The 21422-nt window shown below is 44.1% G+C and overlaps 1 protein-coding gene across 1 annotated transcript in view; it reads right to left on the reverse strand.

The window, feature by feature from the left end:
• DPYD (dihydropyrimidine dehydrogenase) overlaps positions 1-21422 on the reverse strand; it is an 865232-nt gene that overhangs the window by 449672 nt on the left and 394138 nt on the right. The window contains exons 8-9 of the mRNA XM_019501664.1: positions 8327-8434; positions 3073-3242 (exon numbers count right to left, since the gene is read on the reverse strand). Coding sequence (XP_019357209.1) covers positions 3073-3242; positions 8327-8434 — 278 coding nt within the window. The remainder of the gene's footprint in view (positions 1-3072; positions 3243-8326; positions 8435-21422) is intronic.

Below are 21422 nucleotides of genomic sequence, written 5' to 3' on the forward strand. Positions count from 1 at the left end.
CCTTCCGACCCTAGAAACTATGAAACTATACCACCCTCCAGTGTTCCCGGGGTGCTGCCCTCAAGCAAGCCCCATACATACCAGATCTAAAAATGAGACAGTGAAGCTGCACAGGAGAATACCTGACTTCTGCTCTTGAATACAGCCAGACCAGGGAGCTTAAGAATAGCGGGGGGGTCCCCAGTATGAATTACTGCATTTACCACATGTGGAGTTTGCTTGAGACCATACCCCCAAAAGACAATGGAAACAGAAAAGAAATAAGCCAATAACACATTTAAAGCATCTAGAATCCCCATAGAGCCTTTCTTCCCTCCTCTGTAAGCTTCATTCACATAACTTATGGAAATGAGAGAATAAAGCTACTGTAAATTACATCAGAATCTGAAGCTTCATTCCTTTCCTTGAGGCACAGACATAACAAGAAAGTTCTGCATCCTGGGCAGTAGCAGCAGGCCAGGCCAGCCCCTGTGATGGCTCTGTTCTTGTGTACACTTCTAAGTCACACTTAGAGCACAATGCCTGGTTGATACCTATACTTACACTACTGCCTTGAGGCATATCCTGAGTCCCTTACTCAGGCTTTTTCTCAACAAGGAAAAAAGTGCATTTTTAACTCATGTTAAAATAGTTTTCACTAACTAACATGGGTTAAAATCCTAACAAGGAAGAACAATCACAGTTTTAACTTATGCTATCTGGCCTAGGCTCGCCGCCAGGTTAAAGCTACATTATACTTTTTCAAATAGGATTTTAACATCATCTAGATAGCATAAGGACACAGAGAAACCTTCACTTGGGGTGATTTCAAAACGGGAGGGGGAGCTGCTGTGCACAGCAGCTGTTCTGCCCTCACAGCCCTGGCTGTATGCTGGAGCCTGTAGCAATGCAAATGTAGTAAAACTGCTCTAAATTTAACTCTGTTTCATTCAAGGTTTAGGTGATTTAACTCACTTGTATCTACATGCTTGTGAGCAGCAGCTCTCTCTTCCTCTTTCAAAGCTGCTCCAAATGAAAGTTTGTCCATGCCCCAAGTTTCATAGTTAGTAGGGTCAGAAGGGACCTGAGCAGATCATCAAGTCCGACCCCCTGCCATGGCAGGAAAGAGTACTGGGGTCAAATGACCCCAGCAAGGTGTTCAGCCAGCCTCCTCTTAAAGACCCCCAGGGTAGGAGCCAGCACCACTTCTCTTGGAAGTTGGTTCCAGATCCTAGCCGCCCTGACTGTGAAGTAGCGCCTCCTGATGTCTAGCCTAAATCTACCCTCTGCCAGCTTGTGGCTGTTATTCCTAGTCACTCCTGGTAGTGTTCACAGGAGCAGGGACTCCCCCAATGCCTGCTGGTCCCCTCTGACTAGTTTGTAACAGGCCACTAGATCCCCCCTCAGCCTTCTCTTGTGGAAGCTGAACAGGTTCAGGTCCCGTAGCCTCTCTTCGTAGGGCCTGCCCTGCTGCCCCCGATCATGCGAGTGGCTCTCCTCTGGACCCTCTCCATGTTGTCCACATCCCTCTTGAAGTGCAGCGCCCAGAACTAGATGCAGTACTCTAGCTGTGGCAGTAATTTCTAATCTACTGCCAGGTTGTAACAGGGTGGTCTGTCCCTTTAAGAAGGAACAGTCAGACCAGTTGGGCAAGCTGAGCATTTGGATAATGAGGGAGTGTCCCACTGGAAGCCAAAACCCCAGGAGAGACCACGGAAAGTCAGCAAACAATGAGGGAACAGTTTGCATGCAGGAAGCAAGCTGTGAGTAGAACAAGCAAGCTATCAAGGAGGGGAGAGGCTGCTGAGCTGGGGTCAGAGTCAAAGTATCAGAGCTTCCTAGTACTGGAATAGGGCAGAAGGGTTTTGTTTTGTTTATTTGTTAGTTTCTTCACTGATCAAAGTCTGTGCTTTATTTGGGAGGACTAGCTGAGGAGCTCCTCAGGGAGCAAAACCTGCCTGCAGAACCCAGCAAGCTAGGCCACCCGTTACACAAGGGTACCGCACACTTTTCTGAATTGACAAATTTACTGAAATAAAGATCCGGTACGCAGACTAGGGATTTCTGATTAGTAAGGAGCTGAACATCAACTCACTCTATTCATAACACCTAATTTGGTATGCCCTCTCCCCCACCGCCTCCCCAAACTCCTGTCTTCCTTTATAGCTAACAGGTTCACTTTATGGTAAAACAAAATAGGAGTATGCTTCTATGAGAAACTGCATTGCTTTTTGTGTACCTCTAGACCCCTTGTGTAATGATTGGATCTTCAAGATGTACAACTTCTCTTGGGGGAGGTGGGGAAAGCAAAAGAAACACCATTTACACACAAGTTCCATCACAGAGGTACATTGCATGTTCCATTAATGTAAACTATGCCACAATCTAAGGTATGTGCCACATAAATTATAACTGAATAAGCCCACCAAATTGTAATAATTTTTAATTGAAAGAAAAATGGTGGACACACCAGTGTGCTCATTTGTGCATACATGCAGGTGCATGAGAATGTACACTGATGCAAAGGTAAACTGAAAATATTTAATTAAGTTAGAAATACATGCTGAATAACACTACTCATTAGGTTTTGGTACGAATAAGACATATAAATAATTTTAACTAACTTCTACAAGTCTTTATAAGTTCCCAAAATGTGTCCAGATCGAGATTCACTAAATATGACCCAGAAGGGCACCATTCTGTGACATCATAGACTCCTGAAAAGTCACCTGTAAGGCTCATAAGGAGTCATGTATGTTACATTCTTTGATCTCTAGGTTGTCTATGTGCATTTAAACTTTTCCCCCAGTTTTATAGTTTATAAAGGACTAAATTCTGTCCTTATATATGTAAGTACAAATCCTACTGACTTCATAGGGAATTGCAAAAGCATAACTGAAGGCAGAATTTTATAATACAAAAAGAGTTTCCACGGTTAAATTTCAACATCATTTTTATATATTAAATTTCTAGTAACAGTATTTTAGGCATCTAGTACACTTCTGGGCCATGTATAAAGAACAACAATTAGTGAACCCCTCATAGAATTGCTTCTATTACTACTACAAGAAGGTTACAGTTGTTCAATTTTACCTCCTCTGGGACAGCCCTGATATTAGTGAAACCCTTTCTGAAGGCCACAAATACGCGACGAGCTCCACAGCGTAAAGCAGATGTTGCACAGTCAAAAGCAGTGTCTCCTGCTCCAAGTACAATCACGGTTCCACGTATTGATGGCAATGGAGAGCGACAGGCACACATTCCTGAATGATGAAAGGAAAACCCCATTTTCAAGTAGAGAAACCATTTCTGCATGACAGCTCAAAAGGTACTTGTACTCAAAGCAGTGTAAAATTGCATCTTGCAGTTTCCAAGCATGGAGTGTCACTATCACATTATTCTGCTTCACTGAAAGACAGTTTTATTCCCATTTTTAAGATATGCTCATATATATAATTTCATACTCAGTACACCTAGCAGCAGTGCCTTCCTATCTTGAAGGGATATGAACTACAGAACATTTTTAAGATTGTGTAGGTCTTTCCAAATTGGAATCAATCATTTTAAGATCTTTGTAGCCAAAAACAAAACTTCGGGGTTTAAATAAAAACAAATGGCCATAGTTTAAAAAGACCATTGCCATGCCTTTACCATAGCAATAGTTTAAAAAGAGCATTACCCTTCATTTTTTTAATTTTTTTTATTTGTTTAGAGCTCATAAGATAGTTTAACCATGTGCCCATTTCCTATACTAATTTTTTACAAGGCACTAACAATATTCTGGTTATGACATGGTTCTCAGAACCCATTCCATATGACAGCAGTAAGAAGAGTATTATTATAATACTTTTTAGGAGATCTTCAAGCAAAAATGTTTACCCTATACCAGCTTCTTCAGGCTTATTTTACAAAAAAAGTACATGGAGAAAATGATGACTTTAGGTGTTCATTATCCATGGGTTTCTATTTGATGATTCACTTATGAGAGAGATTCTTAAATGCATGTGCTCCATATATTGGATTGCACTTTAACGTCAGCTTAAATGTAACTAAACTGTTGATTAGACAAATTACTATAATTTTTAAAATGATACCATAAATAGTATGAAGTTATAATCTCAATGAGTCGATGATGATTTCATTCAGAAGAGTTTATGTTGACCATATAATCAGTGCTCTGTAACTCTAACTTCATGCTACACCAGCTGTGAATTTTCACAGCAAGAACATATAGAAGTACAAGTATTGATTTCTTTCAAGAAAACTATTCTTTACATTTTGACCTGCAAAAGAAAACAAAAAACAAAAACAGGACATCCTAATACACAAAACCCCTTCTCTTTCAGCAGGTGTGTGAATTATAGCAAAAAAATGTCATATTTATGTTTGTGTCTGTCACAGAGCCTCCATTAACTTTTCTCTAGATCTATTCCCATCTAAAATAATTTATCTCTAACTTTTCTTAGATGAATTCACTCCTATTAAAAGGTGGTAAATTGACAGAAACTGACCAAGTAGATCTGTCACAATGCACATTCAATTCTTTGTTTCACTGTTAATTCTTTATTTCTCAATCCTGCATAGGTGCTGGGGGGGGTTGCCCACAGGTAGGGACTTGCAGTATTGAGGCCTAAAAGTTAACTGGACTACTCACCTATACAAATTAAGCACATGATATCTATTTGCAAGAATGGAGTTTTCAATAGTATGTGTTTGTGTGTGCATATGTGCGCATTTATCAGTGTTCTATTTTACATGCAAGTGCTTGTGCACACACACACAGAGGCACATGCACACACTCTTGTTTATTTTAATGAGGACATTGATTTACTTAGAACTGATTTGGGAAAAATAAGTTAATAAAAATGGGGTGGAAATAAAAAGATAGCTTGGGGCAAATCTTGCAATTAAGCAGAAAATATTACCATATTTACCCGAATACAAGACAAGGTTCCTCCTCTTCCCTCTCCAATTGGCATGGGGGAAAAAGTCTCCTTCTCTTATAATCACATTTTTTGTCATCATAGGAGGAAACCTCATTAAATACACTGTTTATCATTAAACTGCTGCCAAAACAGCATGTGCTCAGCAATGGAAACCAACTATGAGATTGATTAAATGCAGTCAACACTAAGAAGGACTATAAAACACATGACCTAAAATGGGCAAACAGGCTGATGGGAACCTACCACAAGGATACATTAGTGCAGCCAATCTGAATAGAATAGATGGTAGTGACCATTAAGTACAGTCCCCCTCAGCAGAGACCTTTTCAAGTCATGGTGAACCACTACACTGAATACCTGTTGACTTCCTCTTCACTCCCACAGCTGTTTCACCACCAGCCTTAAATGCCTGGCAAACATTACCAAACAGTGCCCTAAAGAGTTCACCCAGAATTCCTCTGTCACCCCCTCTATCAGCCTTGCACATATGATTAGTGTGACCCCACCCTCCATGAGGTAAAGCTTGCCCTGTGCCCTCATTTGTATATAAATTTTTGGAGCATCCCAGGATTTGTGATAAGAACATCCAGTTCCAGTCATAACTGAGAGCCTAATTAACACATAGACCCTTTGTGGGGGGGTATCTGAAGTATACACATATCCTGAGCAGTGCTGGGGGGTCACCATGGCTTGAAATCCTATTGACTCTGGTAATGCCAAGCCCAATGAGTTATATGGTAAATCACAAGCCTTTGGCCTTGGACTAATATCACACATAGTTTGTATTATATACAGGTGGGTGCTACTTAAAAGTGGGTTTCTGGAGTACCTGTGCTAAAAGTTGTAGCAGTTTCAAAAAAGGGTTACATGCATCAATTCTGAATGACTTCATAAAAAATGGTGGCAGGGGCACTTTAACAAAAGTCATCAAATGAGCTTTAGTTAAATGCCCCGCCACCATTTTTCAGTGTGGGGACATTGTTACACGTGACACCGGAGTCTGCTGGAGCTCAGTAATTACTACACTCCAGCAGACTTGGAGAGTCTGCTCTAATGCATTGTAATTACAGTGCAGCAGAACAGTCTAAGTGTACATGTATAGGCAACCCATGTGCTCAGGGAGAGCAGAGGTTGACAGTAATGAGGGGGGAAAGGGCTGCCTAGAGAAAAGTCTGGGGTGAAGCAGAGAGCAAAGGGGCTAACTGACCTCCCATATTTATCTTCCCAGCTGTAGCAGTTGGAGGGGGATAAATTCAAGGCAAACCTCCAATAACTAGATTATATACCTGGAAAATTTTGGCAAATGCATACATTTTCTATATACAACATCTAATTATTTGGGCAGCATTTTATAATCAGGGTCATCTTCTATTCAAGTAAATGTAGTAATTTTTTTTAGCCTTGGCAATTCAAACAACTGTAAATCTGATATCCTGGAAATGAGAGGGGAAAAAATGTCTTATTTTCAAAATCTGTATTTTAAATAGTATGAGGTGGAATCAACATAATTAAAAAGATACAGTTAATTAACAGAGCATACTAAACTGGTGTCTAAAGACAAAAATAAGTTACAGAAGTCATAGAACTAGTTTGTTCCTTTTAAAGTTGTTCCTTACTGTTTTTTGATTGACTCTAATGCACACCGTGATTTATCCTGGCAAAAAAGGTTTGCAGTCTCATTTTTAACGAACTTAAAATTTAGTCCTGCAAATTGTTATGTTTTAAGTGCAAAAATTGTTATATAGTTGGGTTTTTTAAAATAAATAATTGTATAATATAAACCTGTATATTTTATAGCAGAAGTAGCATTGTGGTTTTCATTTGTTGTGGGTTTAGTTTTTCCTTGTTGAACAACAAACATTTTATATGTCTGTAAGTCTGTCTTCACAAAGCTGTCTTCTCCACACCCATTTTTTTTGTTTCTAAATTTATTTTTGGATTAAAAACAGACAAAGAAGTAATCTACTTCTCGTATCAGAGGAAGGATGGGCAGGGCTTTTTCCTTCTGGAATATAGATAATTTGAAGTAAAAAGAAAGAACTTGCTACATTTTTATAAGCAGAAAATAAATTTGTTGCGACTAACTTATTTAAGACTCTATTTCTGTGAAACTCTAAACTCTAGGCAGCCACATTCTTTGTTAATGTACTGTAGTGATTCACTCTGCAAATGATGATGGTGTGACTACTGTATACAGACTGCATTGTATAGAACCGAATGTAGAAATCACCATGGCTGCTGGCAGACTTTAAAAAAAAAAAAAAGGTGCTTTCCTTTAAACTTAGTATACTCCCACACGCAGCGCAGCACGTGCCCTGATGAGGCACTATGTTAGTTGGACCCAGCGCATCCAATGTTTGTATAGATTGGGCACTTTTAGTGGGGTTTTTTGGTGCTTTTATCTAATAGCTGATTTAGAATTAGCTTTAGATAAAAGCACCAAAAAGCCCTGCTGAAGCACTTGATCTATACAGACACTGAGGAGCCAGAACAAACTAAACTGCTGCTTCTTCCAGTAAAGGGAGTTTTTTGGGTGTTTTTTTAAAAAAAACATCTGTAAGAAGCTCATATTACTAACACATTACCATTTTCATGCCTGGCCGTGTGGTAATTTATTTAAGAGAGGCACATTCTTAACATACGAAAAGGCACGATACAAACCACAACCTAAGGACACCATGTACCATGCTGACTAATATTATCTCCCCAACTCCCTGTATCCCTCTCTTGCCTTGTGTTATACAAAGACTGCAGGGACCATAGCCCAAGTCCTAGTTCACCTCAATGTACCTAAGCTCTTATGTAGCTGCAGAAGCTTATTTTTTGTGATGTACACAGTTTTGGATCCTTTTTCTGCTAGCAGCAGCAGCAATGTACTGAGGATGGGGGGAGGGTGACTGGGGCACGAGCCCCTTGTGCTGAGTTAGGGGAATGGAGGGAGGAGCAAAAAAAAGCAGTCACTGAGCTACCAGCCCAGATGCCACTGATTCCACATGCAGCCCAGCTACTGATGCTGCCTTTTGAAACCAGCATGCAGGACACAGTGCCCAAGTAGGCCTGTGATGGGCAGAATAGGATAACGCAGGTACACATGTAACTGCCAGAAATAAAATTTGCTCACTCCCTGGGCAAAGGACCAAAGGCTCACTCCCTGGGCAAAGCCATGAGGGTGCTGGGCTAAAAGGTGGGAGGATCCTTCTCCTCTATTCCTCCCATCCAAAAGGTTGCAACCTACCATCTGAGAAGCACCAACCACAAATATTCCTCCATATATATAAGCGCTCCTTAATTGGACGTACGATTTTACACATATCTGTACATTGTGCAACTCCAAGGAGTAATAATGAAATTGCCAACCATCTACTGAATTCTATTCAACAAATACACACATGCGCACATACCTGGTTTGCTTGCCATTGCTATCAGTGGTAGAAAATCTTTAGATGTGTAGAAGCCTTGATCTGTTCTCAATCCTTCAAATATATGGTCTTTGTTTGGTTCTGGTAAACCTAAGGCATAGATTTTAAACATGTCATAACGTCTTTGAAAACTTCAAAGATGATGAAACAAGAAGCAAGCCAGGCAGAAACATCTTTGAAGCCCTCCAGCATCTTTACACCTAACTGTAGAACTTTTCCAAAGAACATTACAACATTAATCAGTTTAATCAATTAGGAAGGAGCATGATTAGCAAAGCTACCCTACTTAAGGAAACTTAGGCATCATCAATGGGCATTCCTGATGTTCTTTTTATGGAACCTGTAAATCCTTATTGCCCATTTATTAACGGTTATTCATATCACATACTTATACCCGATAAAGAGATTTCACGCCTGAACAAAAAGATAACATTTCCTATTGCTATGCAGGCTTTTAGGTAGCAGATAAAACAGACTGTTGTTTTTCATCTAAACTGAATGATATATCCAGATGTTTTCAACAATGGTTTTGACTTTTGAACATAAACCATGCATTAATAAAACACTGTATGAGTATATTGATCAATGTAGACAGAAACTGAAGTCAATGGTACAACTCAGATGGGTAAATAAACTGCCCCAGCCCTGAGCACTGCATGTTACCTTTTCTGCTCCTTCAGTTATCTAAGGATGAAAACACACATTGTTTTTGTGGAGGCAGAAACCACAAGCAAACAGATGTCCATGCCCTTTGTAGTGCCACAAATCTCTAAAATTGTGGCCACAACAATAGATGGTATAAATTTGGGCTGTTTTTTTGTGGTGGACTTGTGTGAAAGTGCAGGCAGCCTGAAGCTGCCTGAGCTCTCCACATGCCACAGGCAAGCATTCCTGAGGCTTCAGGGGCCTGATCCTGCACACCCTGGGAATTCCCCTACAGGACTATTCCCAGGATGTGTACAAACAGGGCCCTGAAGCCCTGGGATCTCCCAGCAAGGTTCATGCTGGTACAGGCATGCCCTGGGAATCCCCCAGATGGAGATTTCCCAGGTTTGCATATCACACTTGTGACACACCTCTGCAAATGGGGGAACCCCAGGCAGGTGCTTTTGGGACTTCAGGTGCCCTGCTTGCAGAGGCACAGCCCAGAAATTCCTTGGCAGGGTATGCATATAGCACTACTGCACCCCCAACTTGGGATACACCTTGGGAAATGTTCCCCCATTTGCAAAGGCATGCCCCAAGTCAGTTTCCATTTGCAGCGGTCCTGCAGGATTGGACCCCTGAAGCCCTGGGAATGGCAGGGGCCCAATCCTGTGGGAAAACAGGCAACATCTGTTCCAGGACGCATCCTTACATAGCTGATCCTGCACTAAGGAAGACATGTGTTTATAAACTAAGTCGTGCCAGTTGCCTCTGGGAAGCCCCAGTCAATTCACTGGGAAATAGCAATAAAGTGAGAGAAATCTTCCCCCAGGTAGAGAAGACTTTAGGCAATCTTGCGTCACTGAAGCTATACAAAGCTGCTTCCTGACATCATAAGGTCAGACCTCAGTTATATGAACCAAATATTTTATTATGAGTCCCATGAAAGTTGGAGTTTTGCTCACAGACCCAGCTCCTGGACTCAAGCGGATCACTTGATCAGAGGCAAGGAAGCAGAGGACAAAAGAAAAGTAATCCTTCTAATCCCAGTGATTTCAAAGAAAACTTTGTAAACAGGACCTGAGTAAACCCTTAAGGCTCAAAACTGAAAGCAAATAATAAAGAAAATCTATTTAAAAAATCTGAGGACTTTTAGACAAAACTCTTCCTCTTCCTTAAGAAATTTGCATGACTCATGACTTGGGGTGGAAAATACTACATGTCTGTAGCTGGATGTTGAGAAAAATCAGGTAAGAAAACACTTGTGCAAACTGAAGGTATAACCTATCATGACCCCCCTGAACATCACAAGTCCCCAGGCAGTTGGAATATGAAGTAATGAACAGTGAATAATGGATATGCTGAGTTGCTGGCAGGTATATCTGATGTATATTTATTAAAGTGTGTAAAATATGTATAAGAAATGCACCCAAAATTGTATAGGTTGTGATTGTTTCCTTCCTGCACATTATCATTTTAAAATGCCCAAGACACAGTAAGAGGCCCTTCAGCATTCTGCTTTCCTCTCCCTTTCTCAATTCTTAGTCTTCTGCTCAAGAAGTGGGGGGAGTGAGTAGAGCTACTGGAACTTACACAACTTTACTCAGAGGACATACATTTCATCATCATTCCAGTTGCAAAACTAGTGTGAGGTCGAGCCAGGATAACAGGAACTGTATGGGCCTAATTTCTCTCTTCCCTATATAAAAATATGTACAAACGCTCCAAACCAAACTTTTTTTTGGGGGGGGGGGGGGGGGCATTTTAGATTTTCTCTAACTGGCCTTGATTCTGCAATTCTGCTTTGATTAACGTTAATGACTTAACTCTCACTGACTGCAACTGGAGCAGAATCAAGTCAAATTATAATGTTAACGGGCCGCATTCATCACTGGTCCACTACTGCTGAAACTAATGGAGTTGGATCAATGATGACTTTGGTCTAAGACTTTTTAGGCTGGCTGCTATGAAAGCAAAATAAAATGCAAGGGCTCTGATTCTGTAGGTGGCATTTGCTGCTATTTGTATTGCTATTTTCATTTTGCAGACTGCTCCAGGAAAACCAATTTTGTGATATTTACATTCAAAGGACCTGCACAGAGATTTTCCCTCCATTCTTGTATATGACTGACACAGTTACAGCCTTTTCCTGTGCTTTCACAGGGACTGTACTGGACTCTAATGCATCATCTTTCAAAGGGATGTTTGCCATGCAAAAAATTAATTACCTTTGTTGAGAGAGAGAGAGAGACAGAGAATACCTTTTACAGCTGGTAGTCACCCATGAGACAGGGGAAAGAAAGAGTTCAAGAACTGATGCAGAGCCAATAGGCACCCTGGAGAGACACCCTTTGGTAATAAACAGCCACCCAGCAGAAATACACTTTCAGAGAAAGATCAAATATTGATAAATAGCCAGCAGCCACCTAGAAGAGGGATAATTTGAAGAAAAATAACTACACAGGGGAAAAAGAGTTTAGAGCAAAAGAGTTGCACAGAAGAGAGACAATTTGGAGAAAAACAGTCACCAATGATACATACAATTTAGATCAATATAACAATCCAAGAGAGAGATTATTTGCAGATTCCTCTACACCAAGGGGGAATTTCCTTTAAAGATAAATTATAGAGATCTCTTAAGAGCAAATTCCCACACTCATACCAAATGGCCAGTAGCTATATACAATATACACCCACTGGAAATACCTAAGCCTTTCCCTTTAGGTTTTTCTCAGAGACTAACCTCAGTATTTTATCTTCTCTCCAAATCCATGTGAAAGCTATCAACAAGACCTATCTTACTTAATAGCTTGCTTTTCCTGTCCCCAAACAGTAGATCATTTCAAAATCTTTGGTGTAGTACATACACCAAAGCTTAACAATAACAGATATTTCTTTCATCTGCACTAAGGGACCCCTTGTCTATCTGACAGGAAACTACCTAGAGCTGCAGCTTCATCAATGTTTTTGGTGCTGTCCTGGTGGAACCAGGAAATGGTTATTAGGGCTGTGAGAAATTTTGCTGGCTGTATCATTTCAATGCTGTTTCAACTCATTTCAAGCTCAAAACAGCAAAATCAAAATTAAACAAAAGGCTTCAAAATGAAACAAGGGCAGTCAAAACGTTTTTAAATGTTTCGAGTTTTAAAGCTGGGCTTGCCTGCAGAGAAACAGAAATTAAAGAGAGGGAAGGGGAGGCGGGGGGAAGGACTGCTCTGATAGTAACTGTGTAGCTGGCCAGTGACTGTGATCTTTCCCTGAGGTCCCTTCCAATCCTAGTACTCTGGGGGATGGATGGAAAAACAGCATAAAAAGCAACATGGTTTGAACTAGGCTGCTTTCTGCCTTGGGGTCAGTTACTGAGCTGTGTATTCCAGCAGCAGAGCAGTGTCAGACAAAGGCTATCATTTCCTACTTGCTTGCCTGTTCCAAGCAAGTGGGATTCAATACCTTTTGCTTTCTATACCCTTTTATTTTATTATTATATTCATTCATTCCTTTCAATTTATTCCTCCACCAAAATCCTCTTTCTGTTTTTGTTAGTCTATTTTGATTCTTTTCCCCCAAAAAACAAATCTGTGCTTTTTCTCACAGTGTGCATTTCATTCACTGTGCAGGGAATCACAGCATATATTGCATATTATAATATAGAATTTATTCAGGAACACATACTACATACATTTATATATTTTATTACATAAATACACACATTACATAAATACACATATATGTAGATAATTGTATGTAATGTATTACATAAAGTTTCCCCTAGAGCCAGGTCTCCTTCCTCAGAAGGCACTTTGGAGGAGGTTGAGGTAGAGGTTGTGGAGGTAAGTGGCTCAGCTGAGTCTGCTCCTTCTGTCGCTGTGCCTCTGCTTGCTGAGGAGGAGGAAAATGCAGCATCCACACCTGCACCCCAGAAGTGAGGGGGTAGTGTGGTCTAGGATCATTTTGAGCTGGCAGATGATCTCACATATGCTATCTACCTTCACTGCCAAGTCAAAACCAGCTGGGGCAAGGCAACAAAACACATGAGCACCACAGGGATGCTGATGCATCTCAAGAGGCACCCTTGCCCTTGCTCCTCCTCAGCTTGGCACCAGTGGAATTGTGCCCAAAAAGAAGTCCCCTTCTCACTCCAAAGCCCCCATCCCCCTGAAGCAGAGGCAGGCCAGCCTGGAATAGTGGGGGAAAGCTGGATGGAAAGGGGGCACATTGCAAAGGCAAGGGAGATCACCCAGACCATTGGGGAGATGCTTACTGTGAGTGGCCAGCCCTTCTCCATAATTGAGTGGCCAGGGTTCAGGCAGCACATGGTGCTTGTGGCCCCACTGTACCAAGTGCCTGCATGCATCACTTTCAATAGGACGGTGGTGCCCTCCCTGTATGAGGCATGCAGGGAGTACTTGAGGGAGGAGCTGTGCAAGGCAGGTGACCTTACAATTCACCTCAGACATCTGGAGCAGCCAGGGTAGAGAACACACCTACCTCTCCTTCACAGGGCACTGGTGCAACCAGTCAGGCTATCGGTGGGCTCTATTTCAAGCCAAGGTGTTGGATGAGTCTCACACAGCAACCAAATCATGGGGGCCATGAACCGCTTGGTTCAGGGGTGGCTCACTGGGCAGGGAGAGTTCACCCATGGGTTCATGGTCACTGACAATGGGGCCAATATGGTCAAGGTTGTCCATGATGCCAACTTTGTTGGCATACGCTGTGTGGGACATGAGTTCACCCTCATTGTCAGGGACACCCTTAGAGGGGGACAAAACTGCCGGTGGGAGCACCAGCATCACCAGCAAGCTCATTTCCCAATGCAGGAAGGTGGCAGGCTACTTCCACCAGAGCATCAAGGTGGGGCAAGATGCTGTGGGACAAACAGGCAGAGCTAAACATCCTTCAGCACAAAATTATGCAGGATGTGGAGACTCAGTGGAACTGCAGATATCTGATGCTTGAGAGGCTGGCGGAGCAACAGAAGGCCACCCACTGGATGGCCTTGCTTGGGGAGATTGGGACAGAGCTGAGTGGAATACCATCTCCCTGATCTTGGTGGTTCTCAAGCCCTTCCTTGAGGCCATCAAGAGCCTCAGCACTGGTGATGCCCTCCTTAGCCAGGTGATCCCCTGGAACTTCAAAACCAAATGGAGAAGTTCCAGGGGATCAATGTTCCTGGCTATGGCAAGCTGCTGTCACCAGATGTGCAGGCACTGGTGAGGTAGCTGAAAGAAGGCATCAGGAAATTGCTTAATCCCTTGTGGTCCAGTATGGTCTACGTGCTGGCTGCTATGTGTGACCTGAGAATGAAGGGGAGCATCAGCATATGCAGCAACAAAACCCTGGATCAGTGGATGAAGGTGCTGGTGACGAGAGTCAGGGAGACAGAAGGGCGAAGGAAGGGGGATGTGGAAGAGGAGGATCCACTGTCCCATGCCAGCATGCCATTCACCAGCCAGTCTCCTCCTCCACTACAGATGCTGCCAATATGGGCCAAGAGCATGGCTTCTATCGTGGGGTCCAGAGGCACCAGACCCCACCATCAGGCAGGTAGCGCTCAGGCTTTGGTGGCTGCCTATGTCACTGAGGATGTGGAGTTGCTGCTGTGCAACCCCTTGGCCTACTGGGCAAGCTGCAGCCAGATGTGGCCGGATCTGGCCACGGTTGCCTGGCAAGAACTGCCCTGTTCAAGAACCAAGTGTTCCAAGCAAGAGGGTGTCCAGCATCGCTTGTGATTTAGTGACACCCCACTGCACCTCCTTGGATCCTGGTTTGGTAGAGCACCTGGTGTTCCTCAAGGTGCATCTCCTGCTGCTGGGATTCCCCAACATCCAGGTGCAGATGGAGTAAGTGCCACCCTCCTCACTCCATCTGTACCTATTTCCTTTTTTTCATTTGTTTAAATCATTTAATACTGAACTCTCAGAGCTGGAGACAGCACTTACTGTATAACCAGCCAGCAGGGGAAGTACATGTCCCTGCTGAGCAACCATGCTAGGACAAACTTGGAGGTACGGGCTGGGGGTATGGGGAAGGAGGAAACCCCAGGTCCTGGGAATGACCACTAAAACTGCACTCTGCCAGGGTCGGGAGGCCTGGTGGGACCATTTGGCAGCATGGCAGCCCCAGGAAATGTCAGGACAGAGGATCTCCCTGGTGAAAGGCAGATAGGAGGTGCCATAACCTTCAGCCACTACATGGCACACACACAGACCTGGCTGGGGAAAGCCCACATCTGTCACATCTTTGATAGGTCTGAGGCTTGCTGGTTGCAGTGGAGTTGTGAAGCTCCAGGTGGGCTCAGTTTAGCTGCCTGGGATGCCAGCTTTCAGGTTGAAAAACCCTTTGTCAGGCTGAGGAATCACCTGCAGTTGGTGTGTGCATGTGGTGCTGTTCTTGGATGGAAGGAATAGTAAAGAAGCCAGAGGATGGCATGCAATGCAGGCAAGAAAGCCAGTCAGTAAAAATGGAAATGGAGGCATCGGGGGTAAGGGACAGGCTGGGGGGCAGAGGGGGAGGGGGATGTAGCAGCGCAGGTAAAAGTGGAGAGGTACCTGGGGAGTTAGATGTCTGGCAGGTTGCAGGGTGTCAGAATTCCAATGTCTATATTGAGTCCATGAGTTTCTGTACCTAGGAGGTTGATGAAGTGCAGTTCACAGACTCATAAGTGGTTTGTAAATTCCCTTTGGGGATCAGGCCTGAGAGACTGGAGACAGGTGGTGTTCTGTTGTTGTCTTTGATAGATTTTCAGAGTGTGCTCATTCTGGTGCACAGTTATTGCTTGGTGGAGAAAGAGTCCCTATCCGGTACATCACAGAGTCCCCCTCCCCTCCCTGGGTGGAGGGGAAGAGTCCCCCTCAGCATGGAACAGAGTCTGTTGTTATTTAAAGTGGTGGACTGGACTGAGGCTATAGGGGAGGAGGATGCCTGATTGGGGCACACTTCTGTGCCTGTAGAAGCCCCAGCACCAGTAAGGGCATGCCTTAACACACACACAGTCACACATCACGAGTTTTGCTTGTCAGCAGCTTGAGGTACAGTTTCCCAGAAACCCCTGCACCTATCTCTTTGAAACTTGACAGGCTTTGTGGCCTCAGGCTGCTGTTTTCATTCAAATCAGGCAAGAAATGACAAAGTTACAGGAAGTTTTGTGATTCCCCATTATAGCCTATGGGTGAAACGTTGAAACAGCGGAAGTTTCAACAAAACGAAACAGAACAGTGCTTTAAAATTAAATAAAATGTCAAAACGAAACACTTTCCTTTCAAAATGGTGAAAAGGAAGTTGAAACGAAATGGTGCTGTTTCTCACAGCCCTAATGGTTATGCAATTTGTTTTCTAGCATACAGACATAAGCCTTCTGTAACTTTGGATTCCACCCTCAATTCTGCCAACTAAGATTTGCTTCTTTCAGAGAACAACCTCCTACACATTTCACAGGAGCCAAGGTTCAAACAAGAATCTCAAGCCTCATAGGCGGTAGTAAAATCAAGACTTATTAAGAATAGCAAAAGGAAAAATGAATCATGTGAAAACAGTAACAGCTTGCACAAGAGATGTAGTTCAGCTCTGTAAAACTAAAGTGGACCTTCACATTCTTAGCTAGTTATAGTGCAGGAGGCAAACTTGTTCCTTTATCCCTAACATTTTGGCCTTCCAGTGTCCCGGAAGCCCAGGCTCCTGCCTCCAGGTATCTCCTTTTGGTGTCAGGTATCTCCAAAAAAAATCCTCTGGACCAAGTACTGTTAATCTTTCCATACATTTTGTTGTACATTATTGCTATCCATCACCTCCTCTTGAAGACATGTAACTTTAGTGTCTCAGATGCAAAGATGTTGCTATCTGCTCATACCATACCCACTGTTTCCTTTCTAAAGTCATTATCTATTATAATCACAGCTTTGGAAAACACAGGTTAGGTTCCTGTTTTGCTGTAACCTTTTTATAAAAATATTGCATCTGCTCCCTGGCATGGTTTGCTCTTTGTTCTCACTTGAGCTAGGGTTAGACTTCAAAAAGCCTGAGCCTGAATCGATTCAATCTTTGCAAGTTAGTCTACTCTACAGAGAGTGAACCAGTTTGCAAGTGAACAGACGTTTGGGACGTGCCTGCAGTGGCTCAAGCCAGAAGCCTGGGGATGCTAAAGCAGGTAGCCCAGGTACCCCACAGGGAAGCTGAGCTGAGGGGAGAAGGGGTGGCCAGGCCCCGGCAGGCCCACCCCAGTGGCTCCCTGACACCTGGGAGCAACCTGGGCACACAGGACTGCCCGGCCCCAGAAGCGAACTCCCCCTCCTCCCTTTCTCCCACTCCCGCATGACCAAGAGGAGTGCCCTAATTGGTGGGGGGGTCTCTTTTCCCCTGCCACCACCCTGGGGTGGGGAAAGGGAATCTGTGAGGCTGCCCAGCCCTAGAGTGGGACTCTTCACCCTGTTTCTCCCCATCGCTGCAGGGTGGGGGGGGGGCTCTATGGGATGTTGCCCAGCCCCAGAAGGCGACTTTTCCCTCCACCCCTCCACACCCAGGGCAGGGGGAGGCTCTGTTCCATACAGGGGGGAACTCTTCCTCCTCCTCCCCCCCCAGAGGGGCAGTAGGAGCATGGAGCTCAGCTGGACAGGGTGTAGGGACCCCCACACACTCCCTCCATGGCATGAAGCCCCCACTGCCTGGCAGCAGCAGCAGGCATGGACATCAGGGCACTCATGCCTGATGTAGGTGTGGCTCCGACCAGTGCTGCATGGGGGAAGGGAGCAGAGCTTGCCTTATCCCTGAGGCTCCACTCCTCATGCCTGTAGCTCCAGCCCTGCCAGTGAAGAAAGCCCCACACTGGAGCCTGCTGTCTCCCCCACTGCCAGCTATGCAGTCCCTGCACTCTGCTGGGAGCGGAGGGAGCCCTTCCCCTGTTTCCCTGAAGAGTCCAGCATGGGGCTTCCCCTCTGTGAGAATGGAGCTTCAAGCACGCAGCATGGAGCCCTGGGGATAGCTGGACAAGGGAGTGTGTGGGGAAAAGCTTGTATGTGGTGGCAGTCACTATCCACCACCCCATGCTGCCTCCAATCCTCATCTGGCTGTGCACCACCCTTCCCCCTCCACCCCCCACTCCACATATGGGCGCTGGGCGTACACTTAGTAAAAAAGGTTGAAAACCCCTGCAGTAGGCAATGTCTAAATGTAATGCACATGAAGTATAAGGTATTGGCATGCAGAGCAATGCACCTAATCCAGCTGGATCCTGCACCAAATAAACCAATGCTTGTCAAGGTATTGAATCAGTAAAATTTTCATCAAAAAAAGCATGAGGGAGGGGCTGGAATGAAAGCCGAAAATGGAGCAAAAGCATGGTAGCGAAAGAAGAACAACTAGGAGTGGGTGAGAGGGACACCTGCCAAGGTCCCAAATTAGAGTATGCTGAAATCATTCCCCAACCCATGGAGACAGCATTCCACCAGCAAAAATTGCCTCCAGGCTTACCCTCTCTGGGAACTTCAAGTCCCACACTGCTGCTGCTTTAAGACCAAGAGCTGGAATGGGACTACTTAGGACAACAGAAACCAGGGACTACTTAGGTGTTCCCTGCATGGGTAAGACATTCATGACCGCCACCCCACCCCACCCCAAGCTGTTCTCAGAAACCATGCACATTCTCACACTCTTGGAACTGCCCCTCTTCCCCCCCAACACAGACTCCCACAGGGTTTCCCAGAACACCAACTGTGCTTGTTACACCTCTAAACAGGCATCTCTCCCCTTTTCTGAACAAATTCCCTATCCCCAGAACTGCAAGTGCCTTTTGAACCTGAAGTCATTGTCTAGATTACTCAGATTTGACATACTTGGACAAAAACTTTTCAACCAATCATGATAACCAACATACCAAATAAGTATTGTTCCTTGATAAGGACCAAATGTAGTTTTCATTGACATCTGACTGAATTCAAACCCCCAGACAAAAACAGATGTGAAGTTAAAATTGTACATCTAAACAAATAGCCTAAGGGGAGAAAATTACTAGAGCATTATGAAAGTTTCTGTCTTTAAATCCAAACATCAGAAAGTATGAAAATTCAAAATTAAATGTCACAGTTCTAAAAATTGTAAACATGAGAAAATAAGAAAATACAGAGCTAAGATCCAATTTATGTTGCTCAGGCAACCTTAATTCTAGAATTTCTTACATTGTGAGAGCTCAACTTAGCAACAGTAAATAACATCTTAATGTAAGGGATTTTTTTGTATGAATCTCAATGCATGTGTAGCAACATACTAAGTGTGATTCATGATTTTATAAGATTTCCTATGGCATATCAATATGCACAAAAATCTGATCCAGCCATACTGTGCATGTGTATAATTTTCCATTACTTTCTTCTCTGAAAGCCATCTGTTACTGACCCTATATTATCAATACTTTAATGGTCAATATGCAGCTCCTTGCAAACAACCCTTACATTTATGTACTATAACAATGGTGCTCAATCTTTTGGGCCTGCAGGCCAGATAAGTGGCACGGGTCCTGTCAGTGGACCAGACTGGACCCCACACACCAGGGTCTGACTCTGCATTGCTTCTGCTGTCCTGCATGCCAGGATTGAGGTCCCAGGGCCCTATATGACCTCCATCTTTCCCTGAAGGCTGGGATCATGCCCTAGGCTGCCCTCCATGTCCAATCTAGCACACAGAGCCACAACTCCACGGATCCCTGCAGAACCGCACAGGCCAGAAGACAGGGCTCCAGAGGCTGGATATGGCCTGTAGGCAGAGGGTTGAGTACCCCTGCGCTACACTATTTGCAAAACACTTTCACACTTGCAAAATACTTTATCATCAATCCAAAATGTATACAGTACTAAAATTGGTGGTCAACCCCTGCATGATTGTTTAGTTAACAGGGAAGCAGGGGTAAACTTCTAATCCACTAGCTGTCTTCACTAAAATATCAGAGTAGAAATGTTTTACAGCATGTCAAATAAGTATGTTAATTTATAATTAGCATGAAAAATAAGCAGCTCTTCTTTTATGAGTGAACATGTAAAATACATGAGAATTCAAGTAATAAATAGATGACTGGTAAACTGTTTACTAGAAATGTTTGCCTCTCATTATTCTTCCTCCCTCATACCAATTTTTAGGCTGTATGAAAAAATGACAAAATTAGTCTCCCAAGGGGAATTTCCAAATCTCTATTTTGTTTTCTTTCTGAAAGGGACCTTTTGAATTAACAAAAGGCACCTACATTTCCATTCTACCCTCTTTCCTGTGCTTTTATGCAGTGAAATACCCAGCTGGCCACTTGTACTTCCATATCAAATATTTCAGATATACTACTCCATTTGATACAATTTTCAGATTTGTCTGGAACTAACAGACACAGTTACTGTCTGGTCAAAGAGTGACAGCAAAGGTACATGACAAAGGAGAATACATAATTTATAAAATTCTGATAAACATTTATGCAAAAAACTCAGGTGTCAGCTAAGAATTAGAGGTGAAACAACATATTGGTTGCCTATCAGATCGGCTCCAATAAAAGGGGAAATTACATTATCAGCTATCAGATTTTTTTGGCCGTTATAGCTGATAATGTTTACCAATAAGTATACCTTGTGGCCAGGGCCCTGAGCACCTGGGTTACCTCTCCCCTGTGGAGCCAGGGCCCCGGGATGCCTCAGTTCCCTTGGGAACAGTAGGTTTCCCCTTGCAGGCAGGTAGCATTCCAGCCTGCACGGGGTCCTGCTTGGGGCTGCCAGGAGCAAGATGCAGGAGGTGCCAGGTGCATGTGCATGGCCGCATGCATGCATGTGACCAGGAAAAGAGCTGGGCAGTGTGGAGAACAGCTCCTTGCAGTTAAGTCTATGGAGGCGAAGGGGCATAGGGAGTGTGGATTGATGCCCCCATGGTGAGGGAGGGAGTGGGACAGGGAGAGGGGTTAAGGGAACTGCATAGGACCTGGGGCCAGGGCAGGGAGTGAGACAAAAATATGGGCAACTCATCCAGAGGGCATGGGTGGGGGATGGCTCCCTACCACTGCATGCACCCTCCGGGGGAGGCATGGGGGGCATGTGCCCCTACCATATTTGTGCACAGGGTGGATGCAAGCTGCTTGCTGTGGGCTCAGGGCTCTCCACTCTGCTGCCTTTTCCTTGGGAGCCCTGCACTGGCAACGCACCCCTTGCCCACCTGGCAGCAGTGGGGGCAGTGTATTGTGCCCCCCACTGCCAGGAGGGCAGGAGGCATGTGGCTGGTACAGCCCGCATCTGCCCTCTCCCCACTTGCCTCTGCTCTGCTTAAAAGTGTCCTCGTGCTTAAAAATGGACTTGAACTAAAGCTTATTCAATTAGCAGGACTTGAACTAAAGCTTATTCAATTAGCTTTAGTTCAAGTGCCCTCACTGCCATTTTTAAGCACTGGCATGTGACACAGGAGGCTTCTGGAGTGCACC

This window comes from Gavialis gangeticus, unplaced genomic scaffold (genome assembly GCF_001723915.1).
Source record: "Gavialis gangeticus isolate Ggan-Ray unplaced genomic scaffold, GavGan_comp1, whole genome shotgun sequence".
In the NCBI taxonomy this organism is placed as follows: domain Eukaryota; kingdom Metazoa; phylum Chordata; order Crocodylia; family Gavialidae; genus Gavialis; species Gavialis gangeticus.